Source organism: Spea bombifrons, chromosome 5 (genome assembly GCF_027358695.1).
Source record: "Spea bombifrons isolate aSpeBom1 chromosome 5, aSpeBom1.2.pri, whole genome shotgun sequence".
Classification (NCBI taxonomy): domain Eukaryota; kingdom Metazoa; phylum Chordata; class Amphibia; order Anura; family Pelobatidae; genus Spea; species Spea bombifrons.
The window spans coordinates 35648330-35661443 of record NC_071091.1 but is presented as its reverse complement, the minus strand read 5'-3'; the positions used below and the strand labels follow the sequence as shown (position 1 = coordinate 35661443).

Sequence of the window (13114 nt, the reverse complement as noted above, 5' to 3'; positions counted from 1 at the left end):
TTTTATTAGGTATTGGCAAAGTATGGTCAGTCTCTACAAGACACAAACCTTATTCTTACACAAAAAATTCCCTATCTATATCTCATGCCTGATTTAATATCAGTTGACGTTCTTAGATACAAGTTTTCTGGCATTTAACAGAGGACAGCTTCATGTTTCCGACTGCTGCTTTATTCAAAATTTGTACGTTTTGGAGGTTTGCTAAGGATTTTCTCCGTGGTATACCGTAGCACATGCATTATCTTTATTATTTTTATTAAGCATGTTATCTCAAGTTACGTAAAGTTCTGCATCACTGAAATGACTGGTTTAAGGAAAATAAAAACTTTTAGGAGTACTGTTAAATCGTATTAACAAGCGAGTAGAAGATCCTCTCCACTATCTGCCCCAAACACATTTCTTAATAATTATGAAACTTACAACAAAAGCATAAAACTGGTGGTGCAGTTTTCCTAACTCACAGGAAGTCTTTTGTGGTGTATAATACTGAATTACAATTCTAAATGTATCCACAGTGCCCACCTTGCTAGATAACCTATGGTGGGAACCAGATTGTCAGACTTGCGTGATGCTTCTGATGATCTGGAGATGCCTACATTTAGAGTTACCACGTTCCACAAACCATACTCCCATTTACAGCTTTATAGTCTCTCGTTTATTTTAGTTTTGAACCAAGAACAATTTGCGTATAGCTATTTGAGTCACCTGGTACTTAAATAGATCATTTTCAATATGCTTTCATTATAACTTTTGTATTTGATTATATTACATTTCGAAAAGTGTTACTTCTGTTCAAAGCTTCACAAGAGCCCTAATTAGTGTTTCTTAAACTATTGATGTTGTAGAGAGATTTAATCATCCTGTTAACACTTAGCCTCCATAACATTTCAGGATAAATATTGTAAGAAATGTGTTTTGTTTTAAAGTCTAAAAGATGAATCTCAGAAGATTAAAGGAATATATTTACTATTCCCAATGTAACACTTTTGTTGAAGAGCAGTTGTGGATTACATTAGTTATCCTAACGCATCTAGCATTTTTGTTCCCCTAAAGCAAACTAAGCGTCGGTAAATGAAACCTTTCCCTTCTATTATTTGTTGTAATGGATCTAATTTTGAAGAACATGAATAACGTGTGTAGGAGTGAGTTTCTGTGGGCTAGGATTTTTCTCATTTGATTACTCTCATTTGAATTTTTTCAACAAACCATTACAAAATGGAAAGAAAGATGTTTTAGAAAAGTCTGTACTGGATAAAGTGCATGTACATCAATCATGAAAATGATAACTATTAAGTCCCTCTCGAAATCTGGAGGCACCAAGGAGGGTATTCCTAATTGACATAAATGAACAATTTGATGCATCCCTAAAAAATATCTAAAATTATAAACTTAGCTTTTATTAATAGTAAAAAATTAAAAAAAGTAAGTATATCATGAAAGAAGCTTTAGGATAATTTGGTGGTAGAGGAGTATATATATATATTACACCGGTGTGTATATATATAATTTATTCATGCTAAAGACGCTGTCTCTTCCCTATATGCCCCCCCCAAGGTACCATCATTGAAAGGAAACTCATAGGGAATGGATAAACTGCTCTGTAAAAAAAACTCTAATATTCCCTACGTATAAGTTGTAAGAAGAAATTTAATTGTGGGTATATCGGAGAGAAAGAAAACATGCATTTTCTTTCTCTCTTATATACAGTTTATTTTCATTAGATTTCTTTGCATTTACACATACATGCTAACTAAGTCTTAGTATTCACTACTATAGGAAGATCACTGTTTATGATGTCTTAGTAATAGTAGGCTATGACATGTAGGCAAAAAATGCCTTGATATTTCTAACTTTGGTTGGTTAGAGATAAAGCACAGCAGGTTAACCCTATAAAGTGGTCTAATGTTATCAGTCAAGTGTCATAGAGCGTGTGGGTTTATCACTTCAGAGTGGTTCCTGTCAGCATACTCGTTGACATGGAATCAGTCTTGTCGACCAGATCTGGAAACGTGCAGCAACAGCTCTCCTTGAAAGAAAATTACCAAAATAATTGCAGTGATAAAAGAAGAATAGAACTAGACTCCAAGTTGTTGCTATAAGTGGCCCCAAATAATAACTTATGCCCTGTTAAACAGTAAGCAAACTCCATCTAAAGTACATTTCTCTAGTCTAAAAAGACAAACGCGTTATTAGTGCAAAAAGTATATAAAACAAAATGGGTAGTAAGGTGTAAGCTTGTTGAAGCAAGCCCCTCATCCCCTTATGTTTCTGAATAATTTTGTTGGAATATTATGGTTCTATATAGATTACAGAAAAATGGTGTAGTGTGTAGAGCCATGCAGGAAATGCAAGGTAAAGCTCAATAAGTCAGTGCAGGCTCTTCAACAGCCCCGTACTGACATCACATGCTTCGTGCTGCTGGACCCTGTTCTATACACCAGGCCCACTGTAAGCAAGAATGGTAGGCACCAAGGGTTATGCAGAGGGGTGATTGGGACTGGGAGGGATGGGCACAGGAGGATTGACACTGGGGGCAGATAAGTATGGATCATGGGGAGAAAGGGGTCAGGGGTATATTGACACTGAGGAGGGGGGCAGAGGTTTATGGAGACTAGAGGGAAGTTAGAGGTTGATAGACAGGGACAGAGAGACATGGGCAGTATGAGATGGGATGAAGGCAGAGGGGTATGGACCCTGGAGGATGGGAGGAAGGCAGGGTAGCATGAACACTGAGGTAAGGAGGGAGAAGGACACTGAAAGGAGGGAAGCAGAAGGGTATAAAGACTGAGGGGGAGCAGGCAGAAGGTTTTGGACACTGGGGCGATGGAGAGAAACAGAGGCATGTGCACACTTAGGTGGGGTGGAGAGAGGTATGGACAGTGGAGGCAGGTACAGCATGGGGACAGTAAAATGGAAAGAATTGGTCTTGGATAGGGAGGGGTTACGATGTTGTTGACATCCGTACAGGGCCCAAACATTCCTGATGGCAGAAAACTATTTTAATGTACTAGAAGTACAGGCATGACAGTGTTCATAACACGCTGTTGGATCCCCACCGTGGGAAATGCGTATGGAGGCTGCACCCTTTGGTGCTTTTAACGACATAAGGATAGGGGTGCAGAGCTCTGGAGTTGTTCATGTAGAGAGTTAGACTCCCTGCAGTTGACCAGAATGTCATTTCATCTCATACACTACATGCTATGAAGGGCTTATATAAGCAATTTAAAATAAATCCCCTGTACAAAAGAGTAATTTAGGTGGGGTTAAAAAGATTAGGAGATAATTGGAGGAAATGCTTGTTTGGATTTTTGTACACTGCAGCTGAAGAGACCAAACATTTTTCTACCTGAATCATAAGTCTCCTCCATAAACCTGTTAGGTCTATATGTTTTTCTGGTATGCGTTTGTGTTGGACATCCTTGTCTCGTGAAAATGTGAACATGGTTTACTATCCTATTACCACCCTACTCATCTTTCAGATATGCACAAACACTAGGCAGTCTGTTTCACGGACATTAATATGGCAGCGATATACAGACTTTGCCTTTCCAGATAAACTGGTTGATTCATTGAATTCTTTGTGCTAGAAAACAGAAGATAGTATATCAAAGATTACAGATAATGCAAAGTGAAATAAATCCTTAACAATGAGTAATAGAGATTTTTGTGCAAGTCTTTATGGGAACCAGTTCACCTCCTCCACACATGAGGTGATGCTGCGGACAAGATGTCTAAAACAACTTGCGGTTTTAACGTGTTATTAAACACATGTGAAGATATCTTAAAACATAATTGTTTATACAGGGATTTGATGACATAATATCTTCTATAGCTGTATAGAGGCTTATAAGCCTCAGGAAAATAAATATCATTATTCATACCGATATGTTTGTTTATTACACAAGGGTAGTAGGCAAGGGTGTTTACTATTGGTTGCGCATTATTAGACATGGCAAGTAAAATATCCCTTCCTGACATTAAATGTACTAATAAAGGTACATTTAAACTTTAGGCACATCTCAACCGCTGTACAATCTCTTCTATTACCAATTTATTAGAAACCCTCTAGTTGAGGTCTTGGGGTAAAAATAATTAGCAAAACAAAGTCCCTTCTAATGTCCAATTATGAAAATATCCATATAACAATAAATTACTTCCCCCCCCCCATCACTGGGCCAGAGATTCCATGAAATACTTGGATTTACAAATTAAAGATGATCCACTCATCAGGGGTGCTACATTCACACGCAGGGGCGGGCTTTCCCCAGGCCGGACCACAATTGTTCACAAAGGGCCAGGTTGAATCAACCTCTTGTGAACAATTTTATACCCGATCAGGAAGGCAGGAACATAGTGGGGTCACGTTACCCTGCGGTTAAATGCCAGGCTGCTCACAGCTGCAGGGAAAGCTGTGTCTGAGGTAAGGGAGGGAGTGAGGGAAGAAGGGGGAGGTTAAGGGAGGGACTATGCATGTATGACTGTATGTACATTAGAGTGAGAGTGTTTGTATCTGTGAGAGCATAAATGTGTATGTGTGTCAGCACGGATATATGTGTCCGCATGAATGTGTATGTGTGAACTTGGATGTGAATGCTTTAATGTCTGTGAGCATGTATGTGTAAATATTGGTGTGTGAGCATGGATGTGTATGGGAAAGTGTTTGTGTGTGTGTATGGGTAGGTGTGTGTGTGAGAAGGGATATGTGTTAACATGAAAGTGTAGGGTGTAAGTGCATGTGTGTTGGGGTGTCTTAGTGTGCAAATGTGAGTGTGTGCGAAAAAAGGTGTCAAGTGCGTTACCGGGTGGAGGGTGCACCTTACCCTATTCATGCTTGTGATGTTGTAGTTTGGGACTTACCATCACTGCATCTTCTGTGTCCCCAGCCCATATGAAAAAGATAAATAAAAAAAATAATAAAGTTGGACATTGTTGTTTTGTATATGAAAACTAACAAAACATAAAGCTGTATAATGAAGTGTTATAATACAGCTGATACTCTATTACTCTATTGCTGATTATGAAGTATTTTGTTTTTCTTTAGTCCATAGTAATTGTTTTATGGTGTAATTATACCACTCTAATTAATCTGTGGAAAATATCATTGCCTTGCAGTGAGTACATAGAATGAATGACTACATCATAGCCTTTAAACTATGCATGCTTTCTACTTTTACTTAATAGCAATGCCAATTATGCAGACTTTAGACGTACAAACTGATCAATAAGTGGATGACTGAAGATGAGAAAACATTTTTTGATTCAATAAGAATAAAGGAGGCTCTCGTACAAATGGTATATCGAAACACTGCTCATAAATTTTATATGCCACTTAACCAGGAAAAAAAATAGGGAGCTTATTAAAGAAGAAAGGAATAGATGTAGCAATGAAAAGAAGCCTATCTTATTTTCATTGTTGAGATTGAAGCTGCCCAAGTCATAATCAAATGGAAGACAGTCCTTCAAATCAATGATTTATTTTTCCCCCAAATCCATTTTGATTTACTTAGTTTTTAAAATGGTGCCACCAATAAATAACATCTTGTTAATACTTTACCCCACCAAAGGGGACGTTTTTAAGATGTACCCACAGATCTGTTCATGTATATATTTACTGTTTTATCTGTAAAGAAGATGATGTATGCCAGGCATGCTTCACAGTATACAGTTTGGAAGAATTTATTAGATATATTGTTTTATGCTATGCAGTATTGACTAATAATGTTAATATTAAATGGCTATTGTATTGAAAGTACAAAACCTCAATGTAACAGTGATTTTCTTCTTTTTTTGAAAGTGTGATTCCTCCTTTCAGCTCTTGGAAACCGGTCGTCTCCTACCAAGTTCTTGACATTAATATTATTAAGAGAACCTTCTGTGGCCATGTGGCTGTGAGCAGCATGGTTGCACACCCACAGTACAATGTGTTGCATTTACAACATCCCTTACAAAAAAACCTGACAATTACTGTAATATACTGTATTCCACCTTAGATTCTAAACGGCTCCATTAAATTTGGATTTGTTATAAAAATCTTATATAGAATACATTTTAATAAAGCCATTTCGATATTCGTTTTATGATCATAAACTCCGAGAAAACAAAGTAGATCGTATACCATATAGACAATTTTGCTAGCTATGTGTCAACATAATTTGTGCCTGAAAATGTAGCCCTATGATAAGCAAGCGTGCTGTCATATAGACATTTTTATTTTTCCTCAAAATACCCCAATCACAGGAGTATTTTACTTGCATAAAGTCTCTATAACAAATAATAAACTGTACTGTACTTGGATATATTTGTGTCCTTCTTGCAACTTTGAGAATCATTAATAATGTATGACCTTTTCAGGGTTTTTGTAACTCTTGGTATACGCTATGAATCTTGGCATTGGAAATTTTTATTCATTTTATTGTGCTTTATAAAATAATACATTAAAATAATACCCCTTCTGAGTAAAATGCATATTTCATCAGGTTTTGCAAATATTTATCCCCCCCCCTGTTTGCGGTGGTTGAAAGATGCTTGTCCTTAAAGTACAACCTGTTTGCCACACAAGGGGCACAAGCCAAGAACATGGTTTTAAACACTTTAAACTAATTTTTTGACCAGTAGACTACGAATTATGTATCCGTAGACAAGTTCAGTGTAGAACCGAGTCTTTTTGTGCCAGGCACAACAGCGGTACATTAATTTGTAGTGTGATGACACAATTAAATCTAACAGAGTTAAAGAAAAAAAAATAGAGGTAGCTCGATTGCTAAAACATCTGCTCAGCGTATATTCTCATCGGTTTTACAGAAAATATTGCATTAAGCTGTTCAAGCACATAGAATGAAATACTAAGAAACAGATGGTATGTGGGCCAGTGAGGGATGCTGCTGGAGCTTGCTTTGGCAAATTGAGGGTCTCTGATGTTCTGTACATGTTGCAAGTATTAATGCTTCATTTATTTGTCTGTGTTTACAGGAAGAGCTAGTTATACATCATTTGGCTGCAAAAATAGTTGAAAATGTCTGCACAACAGTCACTCCTCATGTTCAAGGATTTATTACTGGAGAGATTGGACCTGCGCTGTGGTATCTTTTTACCCATTCTACCGTTGATTCTCTCCGCGTCACAGCGATATCGGTACGTAGAATTCATAACGGTTACGTCTAAAGAGCTAATATGGTACAAAGTGGTTAAAATAGAGCAATCCGCAGGAACGTACTATTACGCAATAGATCGTTATAAATAACTACTATTTATCAATATATGTACCAGTCCTCAAACTTGGGTTCAACACATGTTGATTTTGATATTAGAATGGAAACATTCAGCAAAAATTGCAAGTCTTATTTGTTCTCGGTTTAGTCTACTCTATGAATCCTGCCCTACTCTATGTGCCCTTATGGGCTACGTTTCACATAATGTTCAAGCTTTATGTTTCCTTAATGAACACTCCTCTAATGCATGTAATAGCTGAATGGTCCCTTTCTATGAGTCTTTGTAGGAGTCCCCCTTGCAAAAGCATGGAGGGATTCTGAATCTCCCATATTCACCCCCCACCCAGGACGCCTTTTTTTTTTTTTTTTTTTTTTTTTATGCGGAGGAGAGAGAGGACGCCGAGTGGTTTTCGCTTATCGAGTGGTCAGTACCCGCTCGGCGCCCCTCTCTCTCCTCTGCGAGCCCTCTATCTCAGTCTCGGTGCTGGCATTTCAAACTTTGCCCCAGGCTGCATTATGTCTTGGGCCGGCCCTGCCCCCACCACACTATTTGGTTTGCAGGAAATGTGTTTGGGGGGGAACATAGCCATGTGATATGCTTGCTGCCAGTCAGCTCCAAAATGATTTACTAAAATGCAATAAATTATCAGGGGAAAACCAAGCAATATTTATGTATGTGTGTATTTCTCCATCTTTTTAAGGCATTATGTCGAATTACTCGTCACTCCCCTACCGCCTTCCAGAGTGTCATTGAAAAGGTGGGACTTTTGTCTGTGACAAACACCTTGGTGACAGGAATAGCCAAAGTCCAACAGTACATGTTGACCATGTTTGCAATGATGATGTCTTCTGGAATTCACCTTCAGAGGCTTACTCAAGAAAAGGTATGCAGGGATTTTTTAGCCTAGCCTAAACTCGGGATTAAATGGTATCCTTGAAAAGGAAATGCTACTTATGATCACTTCATAAGCAATAGAGGTCAAATTAAACCAAATAACTCTGTAATAATAATAAATAAATTAATAAATGAATTTTGGTATGACGACATTACATTACATTTATTTATAAAGTGCCGGCAGATTCCGCAGCGCTGTTACAGTCAGTAGAACAATTTCACATACAAAAACACATACAATAACAAACTGGTGCAAAGGAGAAGAGGGCACTGCTCTTGCGAGCTTACAATCTAGTCGGTGATTGAGGGGAGTGAGACAATAGGAGAGGACTGCTTGGATGGAGATGTGTTGATCTGGTTGCGATGATGTTGTAGCTGCTTTCTGCAATGGTACCTGGTATGCCGTTTCCCTCCCGTTTAACTCCAGGGTAACTCTTAAATAGCCACTTATAATGAGGCCACAGCAGCTACATTCCCAAGCAGGCTGTGATGACAACAAGTCCTGCTTGATGATAATGGTACTGTTCAATCCCTTTCGTTACTTAACTTATGAATTTGTATTCTTAATCAAAATAATAGCATAATACATATCAAATTGCATAATATCATCTTATTGTTTATGGTTGTTTTAAGTATTCTGTTTGAGGCAAATATTGTCTGATTGGCATTTCTAACCAACTAAAACACTACCAAGCATGCTATCAAGAATTAAGTTTCAAAAATAAATAGTTTTGATGGTGAAAGCCACCATAGAGGTGTATTTGATGACCTATTTTGAAACTCTGCACCAAGCATAATTTTACCACCTACTTCACCACCAGCTAAATGTTACAGCCTTTCAGTATATCAACCTTTGCATTCCAAATGTCATGCATTCTCAGCATAAATCTTACCTACTTTAATTCGTATCACAAAGATTAGACCTAGCATTTGGCTATCTTAAGTCCAAATATACAACCCGACGGTGGTTTTAAAATCGTATAATGTATGAAGTCAACACCAAAGACAGTACATCCAATGTTCTATGGCCCACAAAATAATCTACAGAAGTACATCTGGCAAGGTTTCTAACAGCCACTTCAATCTTAATCAAAGGCTGTATTGATTACAAATATGTTGATAAAACACAGACTGGTAAAGTCAGAGACTTTAACTTAAAAAGACTGCTGTTCTTGAATGCTTCTTTTTATCTATAAGGTGTTAAAGAAAACCTTTCTGTCAACTACCATGTTTCTCATAAGTTAGACTGTGATATGGATTAAACTCTTTGGTCCAAACTTGTCACCTCTACGTCTGCATAACTCATAACTCTTTCTCCTCTCCTTGGCTAAAGGCATTGTGTTATTACTTGAAACTTATACAGAGGGCCACCATAAATTCTAGCTGTATTGTTTCCTGAAAATAGATTAGTGACTTGTCCTCTTCCAAATGCCCGAAATGGCAAATTAAACCTAACAGCCATGCGATATTTTTAACTGAAAGGATAGCAGACAATAAAAAAGGGCATGCTGCGTAATTACTTATCCTTTAAAACTTTTATCACACTCTATCTCTTTTTATGTTAACTGCTTGTTTACAGTTATCCTTTTTACAATTTTTTTAAACATATTTTTTTAAAATCAGTGTCTTTATTGCTTTTACTGCATGGACAGTTTTCTGGATAAGGATAAGAATAATAATATGAATATGAATATAATAACACTTCATATGTGATGACAAGCGCTATAAAGCTATCTTGTACTAATATTTATTTTAGTGTTTTACAGAAACATACATTTTTTTGTGTGTAACATATCAGAGTAATTCTCTTATTCTTGTTGCCAGGTAACAAAAGTTTCTGTATCTGAGTGCAAAATATAATGGATGTTTGCTATAGAAATAGGAGTTTAATAGCTTGGGGAATGTTATGTGTGCTATTAGCGTGTAGAAATGCACTGCAGAAAGCATCTGCTTAATAAACATGTATTACTTTGCTTTTAGCTTGATATATACTCTCTTACAGAACCAAAACTGCAATTTTCAATATCTATTATGAGCAAGTAGACTTTTCTTATATACATGTCTACATAAACAGTGTATCAGTTATTTATTTAAAGGAAACATTCGACTTTGGTATATTTTGGTCAAGTGTGTGTGTATACTGTTTGGGTATGTATATATGCATGTGTGTATATATATATGTATATATGCGTGTGTAAATATATAATGTGTGTGTATATGTATTTCTGTGGATTTACAGTGCCCTCCACAAATATTGGAACCCCTGGTAAATATAAGCAAGAAGGCTGTGAAAAATGGTCTTTGTCTAACCTTTTGATCTTTTCTTCAAATAATACACAAAAATACTCTGCTCTCATGGATATCAAACAATTGCAAACATAACACAGGTTTATCCAAAACAAAAATTTTAGATATACATGTGCCACAATTATTGTCCACCTTTTGAATCCTTTGTGCTACCGCCCTTTGCCAAGATAACAGCTCTGAGTCTTCTCCTGTAATGCCTGATGTGGTTGGGGAATACCTGGCAAGGGATGCGAGACCATTCCTCCACACAGAATCTCTCCATATCTTTCAAATGTCAAGGTTGACAATAGTGGACTCTCCTGTTCCGTTCACCCCACAGGTTTTCTATGAGGTTCAAGTCAGGGGACTGGGATGGCCATGGTAGGACTTTGATTTTATGGTTAGTAAACCATTTTTTTGTTGATTTTAATGTATGTTTTGGATCATTGCCGTACTTGATGATCCAACCACGGCCCATTTTGAGCTTTCTTGCAGAGGCAGTCAGGTTTCCATTAAATGTCTGTTAATATTTAATAGAGTCCATGATGTCATGTATCCTAACAAAATGTCCAGGTCCTCTTGCAGAAATACAGCCCCAAAACATTAAAGAGCCACCACCATATTTAGCCGTGGGCATGAGATACTTTTTCATATGTCTACCTCTCCCTGTGCCCCAAACCCAACTCTGGTGTTTATTGCCAGAACAATCTATATTGGTTTCATCTGACCATAGAACCCAATCCCATTAGAAGTTCCAGTAGTGTCTGACAAACTGATGACAGTTGATTTTTTTTTTTTTCTCAAAACACTTCCAAACAACTTGTGGTGACATCAGATTTTAGTTTTGGGGACTTTCTGACCCCAAGACGCAACTAACTTCTGCAGTTCTCCAGCTCTAATCCCTGGAGACGTCTTGGCCACTTGAACATCCTCTTCACAATGCATCGAAACAATATAGACACACATCCTCTTCCAGATTGATTCATAAAATTTCCAGTTGACTTGAACTTCTTAATTACTGCCCTGGTGATTTGCATTTTCAATGCTTTTGCTATTTTCTTATAGCCACTTCCCATTTTGTGGAGCTCAACAACCTTTTTCTACACATCACAGCTATATTGCTTGCTCTTGTTGTGATGAATGACTTAGAGAATTTGGCCTATGTGTTAACTAATATTTATATCCCTTTGAAACACAAAATCATGGTTGAACAATTTGCTGTTCCTATTTACCCAAGTATAATAAAAATGTAAAATATCAATGGGAATATACTTCAAGTATATCTTTCTCATATGAATTCATAAGGTGGTAAATAATTGTGCCACACATTTAACCCCTTAGTGACAAAGCCCGTACATGTACGGGCTCAAAATGCATTGTTTTCAATGGGTTTTGGGACCGCCCATTGTCCTTAAGGGGTTAACATTTTCTATATTTTTGGATAAACCTCTGTTGTGTTTGCAATTGTTTGATATCAATGAGAACAGAGTATCTTTGTGTATTGTTTGAAGAAAAGATCAGAAACTTAAACAATAAAGAGAATTTTTCACAGCCTTCTTTGCTCATGTTTAACATGGGTGCCAATATTTGTGGAGGGCATTGTAAGTATTACAATACTGAGGCAACCCCTACCATCTCTGTAGAAAAGAATAATCTTCCATGAAAAATTAGCATAACCACACTTCTAATATAGTTTATTCATTCAATGATATGATGAGCAACTGATGGAGAAATTGACTTCAGATACTAAAGATATTGAACTCACTATTAAGGTTTGTGGTGGTCATCCGAATTCTTAGAAACAACTTTTTCCAATATATATTCTGACACCTAGAGCTTGGGTGTTATTGAGCTGTCCAAAAGAGCTGCTGCAAACATTTTCTCTTCTTTCTGATGTCACGCTTAACCGCTGATGTCATAATGTGAGAAGTGGTATCTTTGGGTTATAGTTGATTCTGTCAATATTTTGAATGTATTGGAGCAGGGGAGCTAGCAAGGAACTATAGAATTCTGGAACAGAGTATTAATATATTGTGATATCCTTGAGGATATTATAGCTATTAGCTCTCAATCCTGTCAATGTAAATGAAATGCAAAGACAGAATCTCAGCAGGCTGAATCATAGCAACTCACAATACATTCCTCATCTGACATCCAGAAGGTAGCTCATACTGATTGCGGTTGTGGTTAAGGAACAACTACAATGTCAATGTCTCGCAACCCTGGTTTAGCAGGAGTCTGGCATTTACTCAATGTGCAGATGGAATAAAGCATGGTCCTGCACCACCTGCTCTGCTTATTACTTCTGTAAATGAATTCAGCACTAGAAACATTGTTCTTGGTAATGTTGAACGCCCAAACGCTTCCTAAAAATAATTGTTTATAATTGCAAAAGTATGTGACACAATAAGCACAGGCAGATTGTTGCCACAGAAACTGAAAGTCTCATTAAAGTTTCTGGATTATTTTTATGTGATTAACCTTTCAGAAGAAAGAATAAACTGCTGAGTGTTATTCACGTTTTAAGTGAAAGAGCCTCTAATGTAGGGAAACATGTTTTTTTCCAATGATCTGTAGAGTAATAGGAAGCCAGAGAAGGGACTTCTAGAATTATTAATATCAAATGCAAGAATAATATTGCTACACAAATAAGCTTTATAAAAGTATGCCATGTAATTGATGTAAATACCCCTATATATAACTTGTGCAGAAGCAAGGCAAACAG

At 37.1% G+C, this 13114-nt stretch overlaps 1 protein-coding gene across 1 annotated transcript in view; it reads left to right on the top strand.

Moving 5' to 3' along the window:
- ULK4 (unc-51 like kinase 4) overlaps positions 1 to 13114 on the top strand; it is a 252824-nt gene that overhangs the window by 62295 nt on the left and 177415 nt on the right. Inside the window, exons 20-21 of the mRNA XM_053468376.1 lie at positions 6970 to 7131; positions 7910 to 8092. Of these exons, the coding sequence (XP_053324351.1) occupies positions 6970 to 7131; positions 7910 to 8092 (345 nt within the window). The remainder of the gene's footprint in view (positions 1 to 6969; positions 7132 to 7909; positions 8093 to 13114) is intronic.